This window comes from Oryzias latipes, chromosome 8 (genome assembly GCF_002234675.1).
Source record: "Oryzias latipes chromosome 8, ASM223467v1".
NCBI classification, from domain to species: Eukaryota; Metazoa; Chordata; class Actinopteri; order Beloniformes; family Adrianichthyidae; genus Oryzias; species Oryzias latipes.
The window spans coordinates 3,899,507-3,914,749 of record NC_019866.2 but is presented as its reverse complement, the minus strand read 5'-3'; the positions used below and the strand labels follow the sequence as shown (position 1 = coordinate 3,914,749).

General features: G+C 44.9%; 3 protein-coding genes across 7 annotated transcripts; 1 reads left to right on the top strand and 2 right to left on the bottom strand.

Moving 5' to 3' along the window:
* Positions 1–350: 350 nt before the first annotated feature.
* On the bottom strand, positions 351–2,156 carry LOC101170928. 5 transcript variants are annotated; one of them, XM_011477821.3, is made up of 2 exons: positions 2,107–2,156; positions 351–1,035 (listed from the first exon to the last, which is right to left on the bottom strand). In XM_011477821.3, the coding sequence occupies exon 2, from the start codon at positions 980–982 to the stop codon at positions 437–439; it is 546 nt and encodes a 181-aa protein (XP_011476123.1). In that variant the 5' UTR covers positions 983–1,035; positions 2,107–2,156; the 3' UTR covers positions 351–436. The 5 variants fall into 5 exon arrangements, with proteins under 5 accessions (XP_011476123.1, XP_011476121.1, XP_011476122.1 ...); XM_011477819.3 differs by lacking the exon at positions 2,107–2,156 and adding an exon at positions 1,919–2,087; XM_011477820.2 differs by lacking the exon at positions 2,107–2,156 and adding an exon at positions 1,634–1,912.
* armc5 (armadillo repeat containing 5) lies at positions 2,104–9,693 on the top strand. Its single transcript, XM_023957357.1, has 7 exons — positions 2,104–3,024; positions 3,110–3,140; positions 4,157–4,267; positions 4,431–5,319; positions 5,381–6,123; positions 6,622–6,754; positions 8,003–9,693. Exons 1-7 carry the CDS (start codon positions 2,644–2,646, stop codon positions 9,345–9,347), a joined length of 3,633 nt encoding a protein of 1,210 aa, XP_023813125.1. The 5' UTR covers positions 2,104–2,643; the 3' UTR covers positions 9,348–9,693.
* A 1,710-nt stretch (positions 9,694–11,403) lies between these two features.
* Positions 11,404–12,645, bottom strand: LOC101170680 (cytochrome c oxidase subunit 6A, mitochondrial). Its single transcript, XM_004071174.4, has 4 exons — positions 12,511–12,645; positions 12,125–12,197; positions 11,783–11,925; positions 11,404–11,707 (listed from the first exon to the last, which is right to left on the bottom strand). The coding sequence occupies exons 2-4, from the start codon at positions 12,195–12,197 to the stop codon at positions 11,618–11,620; spliced, it is 306 nt and encodes a 101-aa protein (XP_004071222.1). The 5' UTR covers positions 12,511–12,645; the 3' UTR covers positions 11,404–11,617.
* Positions 12,646–15,243: the final 2,598 nt, after the last annotated feature.

Genomic DNA, 15,243 nt, shown 5'->3' with positions numbered 1-15,243 from the left:
TTGTAAATGGTGGTTATGAAAAAAACTGGATATTGATGTTTTGTAGAAATATGAAGTTGAAACCTTCAGTGACAAGAGGAGGGCAGAGTTCCTGTCATCACCATCAATCTGCCTGATCAAGCAAAATTTGAAACTATAAAAAATAGGTTTGTCTTTGATTGGTAGTTGCTTCACATTTGTTTTTGGTAAAACTGTTAGTATTTCTAAATACTAACATGGATGTACTGATGATTAAGGCAAAAAAAATAAACTATTGTTGCATTCTTTGGGAGTCTAGTAAAAACAACAACCTCTTTAAGTATCAATAAGATTAAAATTAACGTGAGCCATTCTGATAAATCAGCCGTTTGTTATTTTTTGATCAAATGTTTTATGATGAGGTTTAAAACACGCAGCATTAATATAGTGTCATGAAAGTCTGATAGAAGCTGCTGTCCTAGTGTCCTTCGTTTGTCATCCTGTTCTTCTGAGCCAGACTGGAGATGGCCTGGGCCAGATTGTTGATTGCTTCTATTTTCCTCTCCTCCAGTGCTTTCTGTTGCACCCACATGTTCAACTTCCTCTCCTGCAAATCCATGTACAGTTGCAGGACGTCCTGTGGAGGCTTGGCGGGACAGGGAGCGGGCATAATGGGAGGCGTGGGCAGGATTGGCGTAAACCTCTTGCTCGCTATAGCCTTGCCCACCTTAGTGCCACTGAGCTTGGCCCTGCGCTGGGCTTCGATCTCATCTCTGCTCTTCCCCAGGACCTCATGCATGGCCTTAAAGAACTCCCAGTGGACGCTGGCGGGCCCCAGCCGCTTTGCCCGCTCTGCGTTCTTCCTGTATGTGGCCAGCATATTTCTCCACTTGAGATCACACTCGTATGCTTTTACTGTGAAATCTGAGGCCTCCGACTCCCTCAGTTTGCTGTTTACTTTCTCTGCCACCACTTCCCACAGTTTCTTCTTCTTGCACACAGGCTGGTCAAAAGCGTGGTCCATTTCCAGCCGGGTATTGACAAGCTGCCATGTAACTTGCACGGTCCAAATAAATTCTATGGATTTAAAAAAAAAAAAAAAAAAGAATCAATAAAAACATTTAAAAATTGTGTTTTTAACATGTTCTTATGCATTTTTCTCATGATTGAGAGCATATATAAAGAAGATTAAAATGAAATCATGCATTTCTGTTTATCAAGTTTTGGTAAATCATGAGTATTTGTGTCTTAGGAGCTGCAGTCGGTGGGGCACAAGCTCCCTGCTCCATTCCGATGCATCCATTTCTAAACAACTAGATCCAACTATGTCTTTGTCTTCCTCATCCGAGCCGGACTCTGGTTTAAAACCTTACGGTTGGATAGCTCCAACACTTTTGTTGCACTGTTAATGTTATGTCGGGGATTGTGAGGGGCTGTAAGATGGCGGGAAAGAGTGTAAACAACGGGATGATGGGAAGTGGAGACAGGCTTTCTAATGAACTCCTGTCAATCTGTAGAAACTATGTCCTAGAAAACAAGACAGATTTTTTTTATATATTTGGCGAAAACGTCATTATAATCAAAAGACGCTTTGAAAATAGTTTAAAAGATGGATGAGTGGAATTTAAAGTCTAAATATGTATACAGTCGACAATAGTCAGACATGCGCACTCACCAGTTCCTCATCGCATTATGCGATGAGGGATGAAACCTATTTTACTTGATGAACTGAGTACCAACCTGCTCTCGTTTTACTCACGTCGGAACCGGATATGGTCTTATCTGTCTCTTTCCCTTCATTATTTGTTATTACAATAGTCTCCATTGCATCCATGGTGTTCACTTGCCAAATATAAATCTAAACTCTCCTTAAAAGCGATGATGTCTATCGCGGAATTTAACAACCAAACTCAGAATCCATTACGCTTTTTTACGGCGTCGAAAAAGATCAACGTTTTACCTGCTTGTTTGGGATTTGTAGTCCTGTGTATCCTTAATAACTTTGCCCAAAATTAATCTAAACTACAATCCCTAAATGCTTTGATTTCGCAAACCTTTTTTGTGGGGAATGTAGTCTGAAATGCAGCGAGTAACACCAAAGAAATACCATATGAACTACAAATCCCAGAATTCATATAAACAACCGACCTCTTTTCTCATTTCTTCCCTTTTGTGCCCGCCCTTGTTTGTTGCTTTGCTAAAGATGGCGTTAGCGGCTAGCCACAGCGTTTGCATTTTTTTTCAATTTGTTTTTCGATGATCTGTAACAAAATAACGATGAAATGGGAATATTAGATGGACATAAAGGCATAATATTGAGCAGATACGCCTCTGTAATGCAGAATAAAGGTCGTTTGGTTTGATCGTCGCGTAGGCCTGTTTTTCAGGGAGTGGACCGGAAGAGTGAACTCCATTTCCCATCAGTGACTGCGGTGTCAGGTGGTACAAGTTTAATTGTTTCTCCCCCGGTGCCTATATCGTGTTAGAAATTACCAGAGGCTTTAAAAAAGTTTTATTATTTTTATGTAAATTATTATTTTCCATTTGGATGAATTATCTGACATTTAAAAGTGCGTAGATATGCTTTTTCATTTCTGGGAGTTTCATTGGAAGTGTCCAGTGGTGACCTATTATGTTTGTGGGGACAGACAAGAGGGATATTTTTGCCTGACAGTTTGAGGAGTCATGGCTGGATCATCAATAAAGAGTGAATGGAAGCACTCCAGACCCCCCTCCAAAGACAGCCACTCTGCACTGCCAGAGTCATCTCTGTCCTGGTGTTTGGCGCACCTCTACAGATCTGGACCAGGGACTGAAAACCAGGTGGATGCAGGCTCTGGTAAAGACGTGGACAAAAGATTTCGAGTCTCACAATGGCGAGCCCTGGTTGCTATTCGGACCCAGCACATCAAGGCTGGGAAGGCTGGCATTGCCAAATTCAGAGGTTATGGTGGACTCCGGCCTTTGATGAATCTCCTCAAACAGTCTGAATGCCCAAGGAAGACTTTGGACCTGGCCCTCAGCATCCTGGGCAACTGCTGCACAGAACAGGACACACGCAGAGAGGTGACACACATTTTACAGGCACTGTTTTTTTATTTATTGTTGTTGTTCATTTAAATACCCATGAAAATTGCTTATCTTTTAACAGGTTCGGAAGATGGATGGGATTAATGTTCTAGGTATGTAATCGTAGCAGTCCTGGACCGTAAGAAACAGATTGTTTTCCCAATGGTTTTTTTCTTAATGCACCTTTTGAGCAAACATTTCACCCCTGTCACATACTGAAAAGCTCACCAAAATTTTAACTCCCAGTACAAAACATCGGGCAAAAATGTAAAAAGAAAAAAGAATGGAACCAAATTCTCATATGGGACTCTAAAGATGAAACCACACGTGTTGGGGAGTTTGAAAACATTATGGGATGACCACTGGATGAAAACTTGGATAATTTATTTAAAAAAAAACTAAAGATTAAAATACATTTTTTCCCCACATAAATTGTTCAAATGCAATGCATTGTGGTCTATATTTACCACACTGGTTTTTCGCAGAGACTTCTGGGAAATTTCTAGGGCACTGGATTTTGAAAATGTAGATTCAGACAGCCCTACAAATAGTGATGTAGTGAAGTTACCAAAGTCTCACACACACACTCCCAACTTAAGTCTACAACCACAAAGTTTATTTTACCTTTGAGCTCGGGAAGACATCACTGTCTTTAATAAAATAAAATAAAAATCCCTTTAGTACCTGCTGAACTCTTCCTAAGGATTTCGATTTGTCGCCTCCTAACTCCTCGAGCGTCAGTGGGAAGCTACTGAGTGAAAAAGTGTTGCTTTTAAGTTTGTAATTTTAAATGGCGTCAGCGTAGCGAACTCCCAAAAGTAGCGTTCATCTATTGCCTGCACATTATATTTTTAAAATGCTGAATGAAACATTACGACATACACAATGAACATATTAGGAATGTGGGCGTGGTTAACAAAAAAAAATCTCTGTTGTGAAGGAAATTCACATTCTTCTAAAACTAAATCGACCTGTTTGGTGACCACAAAATTAAAAAGGTGACAAGGAGATAAAACCAACAGAGAAGCAGATGTTTAAAAATAAAAAAGTTTCCTACTTTACTTTTAGACAAATCTGTAAATCTTTGTAACATTTGTGCAATTTACTGTTTTTTTTTTTTTTAACTCAGTTGACATCATGAAGAGAAACGTGACTCTGGAATCGGTTCTGAACCGAGCAGCCCGGGCTCTGGGGAACTTGGCCATGGATCCAGACGGCTCTCACCTCATCCACTCTGCAGGTCATTAGGAATGGATGCTGAGAAGCATTTGTGGTGCTAAAATATAACTATTTATGTGCAAAATCTGTGGATACCAAACGAGAAACTTGAGTCTAAACCTTAAAGAAAAATAGAATGGAAAAAATCACATTGTTTTGCACTAATTGTATTTCCCTGTTTACAGGTGGCGTTCCTCTTCTCGTCCTCTGTCTGTCCATGTCCTCGGCTCCGTCTTCCCCCACCGCTGCTCCTCCCGCAGAGTCCTGCCTCAAACTGGAGTGTGCCCAGTCTGCCGCCCGGGCTCTCCTCTACCTCTCAGATACCCCTTCGAGTCGCCTCTCCCTGATCACCCAGGGAGCTTTTTCGGCCCTCGCCCCACTCATCGCTCCAGAGTATCCTCAGGGGTTGAGGCGGGTGTCGCTGAAGACCCTCCATGAGCTGACCAGAGGCTGCGGCATGGAATGTGCCAGGGAGGTGTCTCGTTCTGGGGTTCTGGCCCAGCTGGGTCTCATGGTGTCGGAGGACTCGGGGAAAGGCTTCGAGGAGCTGGCCCTGAAAACTCTGGCCAACATGTGCGCTCAGGGCTGCTTGCGCCCCCTTGTGGGCTCGCTGGGTGTCATCCAGAAATTCACAGAGGAGATCAAAAAGGACCCTTTGAAGTCGGGAGTCTTCCTCAAGGCTCTTTGCCTGTGCTGCAAAGAGGCCGTAAATCGGGCCAAAGTGAAGGAGAGCGGGGGCTTGGAGGTTCTCACCAGCTTTTTAGCTTCTCATCAGAACCACTCGCTTTCCAGGCTGGCCATTCTGGCCTGCGTGGACTTTGTTTTTGACGAGGCCGCCATGGAGCAGCTGCAGGAGCTGGGGCTCGTCCCGCTTCTGGTCGCACGGCTTGTCAAGATCACCAGAGAAGAGGAGCAGACCGCCGAGAAGCTGGATGCCAGCTCCTTATCCGGCACATCTCCAAAAGAGCTGCTACCCACGTCGTGTTTGGAGTCCTTTGATTTCCCCCCTCCAGAGGGAAGCAAGAAGGAGGAAGCCTGCAGAGAGCAAGGATCCTCGAGCTTTCTGAGTCTGAGGTACAGAAAAGGAACCGTCGAAGATGTTTTCTACAGTTACTTATACGTTTCTCCTCTGCAGATCCTGGCTGCTGTCTGAAGGATTAATATCTTCTGAAGGGGACCTTCTGGATTCGTCCCGTGTGGATGGAGAATGTGCGAGTCTTCCATCATCTTCTCCAAGCTCTTCCTCTCTTAAAACCGCTCAGTCTCCTAAAGTTGCCGTCACTCCGTCTGCGTCCTCTTCGTTTTCCCCCGCGCCGTCCTTGTTTTCCACTGGTTCTTCTTCACCTGCCTTCTCTTCCTCTTCAGAGACGTACAGTTATTCGTCTCCTTCCAGCGCGCTGGAGACTAGTTCCTCTGCTTCCTCTAAGACAAGTCAAGCCTCGGCCTCTCCGTCAAAGTTCTCCTCCCCACAGAAGAAGAGAAGAGTCAGTTCAGCGTCTCTCCTCGCTAAAGTCACTCTGGACTCCCCTCCGTCTTTGCCTCGGCCGGCAGCGGCTTACCAACACCCGTACCACCCCGAACCCTGGACGCCCGAATCTCCCGTCCTGCTGCTGCTGTCCCGCTTCTCCCACGCCGGCGACCCGAGCGGCGCTCTGGTCAGCTCTGGTGTCACGTCTGGGCTGCTCTACTACCTCACTCAGCACCAGGACCCGAGCAGCAGGTGCTTCCGTTTGCTCAGCCGCCTGAGCTGCAACCCAAACTGCTTGCAGGCTCTGGTCCGGACGGGTTCGGTGGCGCTCATTCACCATCACCTCTGCCAAACTAAAGGAGGAGAGGAGAGGCAGACGGAGAGAGTGAAGGCCAAAGTGAAACAGCTGGGTAAGACGGAAGAAGCAAAAGAAAGAAATGGCATTAAAGATCCACTCCGATCATCTTCTGATCTGTTTCAAAGCGTTCCCAGTCTTCTTTTTATCAAGATTAAATGATTACCGGTAAATTAAAAAGAGGATTTTTTAGAAAAGTCACCTCCGACGTGTGAGCGGAACTGTTGGTGTGGAGTAAGCCCGCCCCCCCTTCCCTAACAGTAGCGGTACGACAAAAACGGCTATCCGGTTGTCCAAGTGGATGCATCAGAATAGAGCAGAGCAGGGAGCTTGTGGCCAGTCCAGCATTTCCTACGCCTTTTCATCTGCTCCTGATTTACAGTGATTTAAAGAAAGAAACCCCATCTAAGCTTAATTCTGTTCTCTTCCATGAGAAAAATGCCACAAGAACATGTTTAGAATAAACAAACAAATCGGAGTGGATCTTTAAAATATCTCATTTGGTGTGGAGGACTCTTCTTGAAGGCTCTGCATTTGTCTTCTGCCTCTGCAGGCGTCGCTGTTCTGAATAACCTGCGGGTTCAGTGCGAGTCGGGCTTTGGTTCCGGCGTCCTTTCCCATGTGATGCTGTCGGGCTCGGAGTCAGACAGGATGAACTGTGCGCTGTCTCTGCCTTTCTTAAACAGGTGAGGAGACGATTTAATTCTTTGTCTGTTGTGTTCAGATAAGCGATTATGTGTTATTTTGCTTTATGTTTTTTTTAACCCTTCAGGGGAGTTTAGAGCATTTTTTTTACTACTATACAATTTGATTTATTAGTGAACCTGTTTTTTTACGGCACTGCTCGACATCCATTTCATTAGTACAACCTCAGATTCTTTTTCTGTACAGATATTTGTCATTGCATTCCACAATAATTCCACATAAAAATGTCCAAAAACTCAATCCTGAGAAGTGAATGCGATCGTTTATTTACTGCAAAAATCACAAGAATTGAGATCTTATGCTTTAATATGAAGGTTAAATGTGTAGAGAGAAAATAAAAATGAATACATCCAGAAGATAAAGTCAAAACAATAAGAAAAATGTCGACAAAATTTTCTACGAAGTCCCACTAAATGACGTACAAATGTTAAAGGATTTATCCCAATAACACAGTTATGTGTCACAACTCTTGTAATGTTAGTTTAAAGTCCCCTTTCCCATGAAAATCATGTTATTTGTGTTTTTGACACGTATTTGCATTTGTGTTCTCCCTTTGGCCGAGTTTGAAGGTCTGCTGTCCGGTGAGGGTCATAATAAAAACGAGAATAAAATCAGGGGACTTTTTTTTTTTAATCATTGCCGGCAGCCTGGCTCTCTGTCTGGCCTTTAGCTCGCCTCACGGGTGCCGGCATAATGATCGCCATCGCTCCTGCTCCAGCCGCCCTGCGACAGACTGCCCAGGGTGACTCCGCCTTCATTTGGTTCAGGCGGGTACCAAATTGCGCCCCGCTGCTGCCAGACCTTTGTGTTGCTCCCGTCACTCAGATTGCACGTCTGGACCTCATACCGCGTCGGTGTGAACACAGCCTCGCCGTAACCGTCATTCCTAAACTCAACCCATCCTCTGAGTCCCTGCGGACAAGAAAGAAGTTCAGCTCTGCCCCCACGTATTTGGAAAATTACATGTGAATAATAGTCACTTTCTTCCTGGGATTTCATTCTATTTGCTGTGCGAGTGAATTCAACAATCTGCTTGTGCTAGCATCTAACAGGGCTGCTTGCTGCCGTAACGGAGCCTAAATTCTAACCTCATTTAAAGCATTTTTAATGGGTTTCATGGGTCGGTGTCATTCCTCGGTCATTGTAAACATCTGGTATACTTCAGACTCTACTAAAGGTTATCTGATGACACAGTTGACCTAAAAAAGATGTTTTTGTTTCTTCTCCAGCAACAAAACTCTGTTGAGGAAGCTTCTTCTCGACACTGGGGGTCTGCTTCTGGCTCTGAAACCTCTGGGTCTTGACGCTGACGCTGATGATGATGACGATGAGGAGGGGGACGATAAAGATCACACCGTGGAGTGTGGCCGGCTGCTTCCCGACCTGATGAATTTACCCCCCTCCGGTCGGACCTCTCGCCTCCGTTCTCTGTACGTCTCTCTCCTGATTGGATGCTTGTCTGCTTTGACCGCTAAAGCTGACGTAGCCAGAACAGATAGGCGCTCACTGCCGTCACGCAGTCACCCTGAAGTGGACTCCACCCCTCCCTTGAAAAAGCCCCGCCTTTCCGACACCTGCCCGTACGGTCTGTCGGCGTCCGACTTGTTCCTGCTGCTGGACGACGGCAGCCGGCTCCCGGTCAACAGAGCGGCCGTGGGCGGGGCGGAGGGAGCGGGCGAAGTGCACTCGCAGTACTTTCGGGCTCTGTTGAGAGGAGGCTTTGGAGAAGCTCAGACTAAAGCAGAAGAAGCCATAAGAATCAAAGACGCAACTACAGGAATGCTGCTCCCGCTGCTTCATTACCTCCACGGGTGTCGTTTTGGCGGGGAAACCAGTCAGGGGGGCGGGACAAAAGCAACGTGTCTGATCCTGGACACATTGGTCCACGATGGACTCAACATCTGCCAAACGGCCAAAGAGCTTTCAACCAAAGACGCGGTTTTTCTGAAGACCCCTTTAGGCGAAGCGATGGTGGGAGCGTGCAGGTTTCTGGTGGATCCGCTGCAGAGAGACTTAGAGGATCTTTGCGTTTCGCTCCTGTGGTCCAGCTCCTCAAAGGCTGCTCCTCGAGGAGAACCCGCTGCAGACCGGAACGCAGAAAAGCGGAAGCTGGAGCAGGAGTTTGCTGAGGTGAACCTGGCGAGTCCAACATGTGAGGCAGAGCTGACGGGACTGAAGTGTCCTCTGCTGCAAACTGAGAGGAAGAAAAGGGGTTTTTCTGGAGCAGAGCACAACATTTGCACAGGACTGGATGCTTTGAGCGAAGTCACAACCAAAAAAGTGTCTCCTGCTTCAAAACCAGTAAAAGAACCCCCCCAGTGGGGTGAGGAGCCGGCAGCTGCTGGCCTCGTGGCCTCGCTGCTTCCTCAGATGTACTGCTTCTCGCAGCGCTACAACTACCCCACATTGGGTCGGACGTGCCTGTCCCTGCTGCTCGGCGTCCGGGATGGGCCCCCGCTGTTCCCGTCCTCGTCCGCCGCCGGAGTTTGCCTCCGTAGGTTAGCCAAGACGGCGGACAGCACAGAGACTCTGAAGCAGGACCTGCTCCATCTGGCTTCGGCCGCTCTCAGCTGAAGACATCCCGACCACGAGCTTCCAGCGATTCCACAAACTCTTCACATCCACTGGAGCTCCATAAACGAAAAAGATCTGCTTCTTTTTATATAATTGGACCTGTCCCTTCATGATAAGCTTCTGTTCCAGTTTTTATTTTATTTCTTACAACAGTATTATTTTTCTTCTGAAGCTGTGCATTGGATGGACATCAGAGCATCCCTGAACCGTCATGTAGCTGGACTTAAGGAATGCTGTAGGAGCCGGTTATTTATTTTGTACATAGAGATGCTATGGAACGACACACGTGCACTAACAGCTGTCAGATATGATGAGTGTGCAGCTAAATATATTCTTTGAACATCAATTGGTTTCCAGTTTGTCTTCTTTGCATCCAAATGCAGAAACAATTGTTTACGAATTAGAACCGGGAGGTCCAAATCCAGACAAAAACTGACATCAGTGGAGTTCAAAGTTCAAACCTGACCTGCTGGACTGTAATTCTGGACTTTCATGAAATCCAACGACAAAAAGGTGTTTTTGTTTCACTGAAGCCTAAAAACATGTTGCCGTTGGGATGAGACCAGCTATCTAAACTGAGTTATCCAAATATAAATATGCAGAAAAGAAAAAGTCCAGCAGATTTCCTCCAAAACTGACCTGTTTTTCTGAATTAAAAGCTTATGTTTTACTATCTGCATCATATCTCATTATGTAGCTGCTTATCCCTCATGAACTATGGTTCTTTGTCGTTTAACGTTTTAAAAGTCCGACTCCGATCGCCTTCTGATCTGTTTTCTAAGCGTCCCCAGTGATTTTTCCATAATAGTAATAATAAATTTTATTTAGAATGCGCTTTACATTTTAGATACAATCTCAGCGCTACAATGGAGGCAGGAATAGAAATGGTTTACAATAAGAACAAAGTAAGACAAAAAAAACAACTGCTTTTTGCCAAAATGTAAAAAATCTGTGATGTTTTCCTGGACATAGTTTCTGCAGAGCTGCTTTTTGTTTTGTCTGCCTCTCATAAATGTAATGGTAAACTACATTTTCCTAATATTCATCAGAAAAATGCCACAAGAACATGTACAAAACACTAAAAACAGCATTTTAGTTGGAGTGAGTCTTCAATCTTCCTCCACCTGGAGCTCCATGGACGATCTCACCTGGTGGAGTATGAAGGATTGGCGAGGAAACGGCCCAGAACTGGGAGAAACGCCACTCCCTGTGTTCAAAGAGGGAAGGATGCTGAAGGACACGATACCCACTGTGAGGCATGGAGGTGGAAGCATCATGGGTGCTTTTCTGAAAGGATGACTGATCCGTATGAAGAAGAAGATGGCAGGTCTGAAAAGATTTTGCACCAACTTGTCCTTTCATCAGTGAGAACATTCAGGAGGAAACATGGCTGGATCTTCTACAATGAAAATCATCCCACACACGTCACTTGGGCAACGAGGGAGTGTCTACGTTAAAAGCAATTTAAGGTTCTGGAGTGTTCTGGCCAAACTGTGGACCTCAGTCCAATACAGACTCTGTGGAGAAAAGTCTGTTACTCAGAAACGGCGGCAAAACATCGCAGCTCTGGAGAAGATCTGCATGGAGGAATGGACCGAATGGACTTTTCATTTATTTTGCCCCTCTGTTGTGTCCTAGAGTTTGGGAATAGAATGACCTCTTAGGGTAACTCTAAATCTGTTTGGATTGTCCGGCACCGTTTGGATTTTCTCAGCTCCACCCTCCACCTCCACATGACCTTTTCTTTAGAGTTCATACGTCCTCTCATCATCCTCTTCCCCTTCCTCCCTCCCGCAAACTTTTCTCAACCATTCAGCCCTCCTTTCCTGTTGTTTTCTGGGCACGACACTCAGCTTTCTGGCTCAGCAGACCCCCCCCCCCCCCACACACACACACACACACAAGCTCAAGACATCTTTGTTAAATTTCATTTTTGCTTAAAAAGTCTTTATAAGAGGTTTGGACTTGACAGCAAAAGGTGTTTTTGAATGTTTTTTCTAGCTTTAGTTGTTTTGTCTCTGCCAGCTTTTTGTTTTCATAAAAACAGACGCCAGAGAACGCTGTACTTCCTGTATTCAGGTTGTTGCTCCAGATCCCAAACATCTCATGGATTTAAATGCAATAGAAATGAAATGGTTCTCATTTTCACACAGAATAAAGTGGTTTTATTCCCATCGAGCCCCTCGATGACAGGGCTGCCTCTCCCGTTGGCCAACATTGTCAAAGCGAGGGTGGAGGCCTGCGTCAGCTGAGCGGACTGAGTGATGCTCTCAGTGCTCTGAGCTCTCGAAGCCGTCGGGAAGAGCGTTGGCGTGCGGGTTGTGGAACAGGCTGTGGTTGCCGTCACCCCAGGGGAATTTCTGCGGGAAGGAAAGATCAACTTCCAGGTGATGGAGATACAGATCGCCTGCTAATGAAGTGGGCCTGACGTTCACCTTGGTGCGGATGCGGAGGTGAGAATACGGCACAAACTCCGGCTGGTGGTGGCTGTGGTGCTGCATCTTCATGTAGGCGTTGGCCATGCAGACGCCCACGCCGGGAAAGGCCAGAACAAATGTCAGGATCTTCCAGGTCCTTGCTGTGGAAAAAAACATTCAACCAAACTGAAGACTGAAATGCAGAGGAGCAGATTTCTTCTGCTTATCAGGTTGAATTTCAGCCCTGCTGACCTTTCCGTTAATGTTTAACCGTGGATTCAAACTCTGCGCCTGCAATCTCACATCTGAAACGACTACATGGCTGCGGTAGATCCTGACGTCCTGCTATGGCGAACTCACCTCCTCCCTCCTCAGCTGCATGTGACGCAGCAGCGGCGAGGACTCGACGAGCGGCCAAGGTGGCAGAAGACATCTGTGGAAGAGGACAATGGGAGGGCAAAGTCAGAGCTGCGTCACATTGTGCACACGCTCACGCCTGAAGCCACATTGGTGACCTTCTCAGCAAAGACAGTGTGGATACATTTGAATTCAACTCTATGGTTTCTAATGAACCAACATCCCAAACAGAAATAAACCGATCCTCCAAAAGATCTTAAAGCGTCAAGCACACGTCCTCTCCTGAGCAAACAGAGGCTTGAGGCATGTCCTGCTGGTCCCCAGATATATCAACACCACACAAGCCTGTTTATGTTAAACTATGAAGAAAACATCAAGCAAACACTTACTTTCCAGCCTGGAATTTGTCAAAAAAAAAAAGAAGCTTTGTTGTTCCCTTTGTCCTCTCACAAATCTTCCTACTTGTTTGTCCTTCAGTCCGTCCTGAGTTGAACTCGGCGTCAGACTCCTCCCCGTTTTGAATCTGTCGCTCAGCCAAGAAATGGTTTATATTTGGGAAAGTGCTCAGTCGTTGGAGGAGGAGGTGCTGCATTCAGGACGTGAAACAGGAGGAGTGCAGCCGCACATGCATGACGGGGACTTTCCAGGCCTTCCACAGGGGCCAAAGAGCTGAATTTCTCTAGGTTCTGGTAAGGTGCAGGTCAGCGTTCAAGCTCCCTGCACTGAAAGTGACAGTTCAGCTGTCAGTCAAAGTTTTAAACATGATATGAGTTTGTTGCAGTCTGACAGAAAAGAATTTTTGTCTGATATTTTAGATGGGCACACATTTTAACCCTTGTTCTATCTTGTGGGGTCCAGATGACCCGTGGGGTCATCTGGACCCCACAAGATAGCACAAGGGCTAATGACAACTTAATTGAAATTCCAACAGGACTTAATTTAGCTGTCTATTACAAAGCATTAATATTACCTTTCTTTAAAGCTGAAGCTCAAACTTTTTCAAAACACAATAAAACAACAACTTTTATAGTTGGCAAAGTAAATTGTTTTGCATTTTTTGCTGTAAAATTCTCTAAATTAAATCACAAAGTGTGCTCTTATTTTGAAAGTTGGGGTTTTCAGCTACAATTTAAAGACCTGCTCAGATGAAAATGTTTTTTTTTTTTTTAAAGTTCTTCGTTATTCTGATGATGGAGGACAAATAAAAAAATAAATTTGAGCTTAAAATTGAGCATTTCTTCATTCAAATCATCGTGAATCAGGAGCAGACAAAAAAATATCCAACATTGCTCGCCATTTTTGTTGCCTTGGTAATGATAGGTTGGGGGTGTGAGAGGATGTAAGATAGATTCAGAGGCTGTTTTTTTTAAAGGCCTGTTAAAGTTGCACAAAAGACACAAATGTGAGAGTTTTTTTCAGATTTAGGTGGATCATGTCTAGTAGAGACCTTTAATGATGCTCAGAGGTGGAGTGTCCAGCAGATGGAGTGATGTTCTCTCACAGGATTGCTTGTCTTTAAATGCTTTCACTGTGACTCTTCTCGGTAGATTTTTCTTTGTGATGGTAAGTGGTGCAAACGTATGCAGCTCTTTTTATTTTTACCTTCATTCTAAGTGCTTTAAACAGTCACAAACATTCACACACTCATGGCGCCACCACACCAAACAGGAGCATTGTGGGGTTCAATTCCTTGCTCAAAGACACTTTGAAATTTCTATTTCTGCCTCATTTCACTTTACATGTCTGTTCTGCAGTCTGTGTCCTTTATTCAGGATTGAACAAAAGCAGCTTTTAGGAGTTTTTTTTCCAGGCTTTTTTTTTAACCATCTTTAACTCTGACAGAAGCTCCTGTCTTAGTTGCTTCTCTGTTGAGAGTCTCATCTGGGCAGCGGCAGACAGTCGTGCAAACAGAAGTGGAGCCAGCTGGCCGTGCGAGCAGCCAGTCTGAACGTCCAGCACGTCTTCATTCAGCCTAAAGATTTATGCTCTCACCTGGGTTACTTTAGAGCTTCTGTTTGACTCTCCGTGTGATTTGAGATGAGAACCAGCATAAAACTGCAGATCAGTCAGTTCAGGTAACAGAAAATATGACTGAGCGGACAGCAGACGTGTGAGCTCCACAGTCTGCTTACCTGCATCAGCTGTGCATGTGGAGTCTCTGCAGCTTGAAGGACGGCTGCGTTTCTGAAGGAATCAACAGGTTTTTGTTTGGAGTAAAGGAGCAGCTTTTCCACCGGCGGCTGTGAAGGCTGAACACACGCTTGAGCAGTGAAGGAAACACTGCAGACTCAATAAATCCCAGCGTGCGCATGACAGACTCATAAAGTCGTTCAAAAAAACATCACTTGACTTGATGGCTGTTTATTTTACAATTTTCAGGACAAGGATATTGAAAATCAGCCCTCAACGGTGACAAACTAGTTTGCAAATGAAATTGGGGGGGGAAAAAGCCGTGCGAGCTGAGCTCATGCAGGTTTGATGCCAAGACAGATAAGTCTAGGTGTCGTGAGACGTGGAACTGGGGTTTGTGCCAGTTTCACAAGTCACATTTCGTCTGGCCTTCGCCAAGCCGAGGTCTCCAAGGGTTGCCATGGCAGCCACGTCTCTGGTGTTCATGTTGTGCAAACACTGTGTGAAGTTTTAGCCAGAAAATTCAAGCTTCAAAATGACTTTTTCAACTTAATTTATCCCTAAAGATCAGAGTGTTTTTTTTTTTCATGTATTCTAAAAAATAACTAGTATACTAATCACAAATAAACACATTTGTTTGAACGAAATGAATGAATATCTTTAAAGATGTGTTTTGTTTGTCTTTTTCCATTGTGGAAACTTCTTGAAATGAACCAATAAATTCAAACAAAACAAAAAACTTTGATTTGAACTCTAATCCAAAGTGGAGAAATTAGTTTATAATCTTTTTTTTGTTGCCAGGTATGATGGGGATGAGCTGAACATCTATTAACATTTTGACCTAGATCTGAACAGGCATTTAAAGTCAATCAAACTCCACTCAAATGTTCTTTGTAAATCCTAAAGGGAAATTGAGTTGTTGTAAAAGTAAAAGTCATTGGGTTACAGCGGAGGCTAATTATGTTTTCTAATTGCTGCGGGAAGGAATAACC

Excerpts from the sequence above, each read along its gene's own strand:
- LOC101170928 (XM_004071175.3), bottom strand. The coding sequence starts at position 1,792 with ATGGATGCAATGGAGACTATTGTAATAACAAATAATGAAGGGAAAGAG. Across the intron at positions 1,036-1,698 it reads CGTGAGTAAAACGAGAGCAG|AATTTATTTGGACCGTGCAA; the intron begins GTTGGTACTCAG and ends TTAAATCCATAG.
- armc5 (XM_023957357.1), top strand. The coding sequence starts at position 2,644 with ATGGCTGGATCATCAATAAAGAGTGAATGGAAGCACTCCAGACCCCCC. Across the intron at positions 3,141-4,156 it reads GGATGGGATTAATGTTCTAG|TTGACATCATGAAGAGAAAC; the intron begins GTATGTAATCGT and ends TTTTTAACTCAG. Across the intron at positions 5,320-5,380 it reads TCGAGCTTTCTGAGTCTGAG|ATCCTGGCTGCTGTCTGAAG; the intron begins GTACAGAAAAGG and ends TCTCCTCTGCAG.
- LOC101170680 (XM_004071174.4), bottom strand. The coding sequence starts at position 12,197 with ATGTCTTCTGCCACCTTGGCCGCTCGTCGAGTCCTCGCCGCTGCTGCG. Across the intron at positions 11,926-12,124 it reads TGCAGCTGAGGAGGGAGGAG|CAAGGACCTGGAAGATCCTG; the intron begins GTGAGTTCGCCA and ends TTTTTTCCACAG. Across the intron at positions 11,708-11,782 it reads ACCTCCGCATCCGCACCAAG|AAATTCCCCTGGGGTGACGG; the intron begins GTGAACGTCAGG and ends TCCTTCCCGCAG.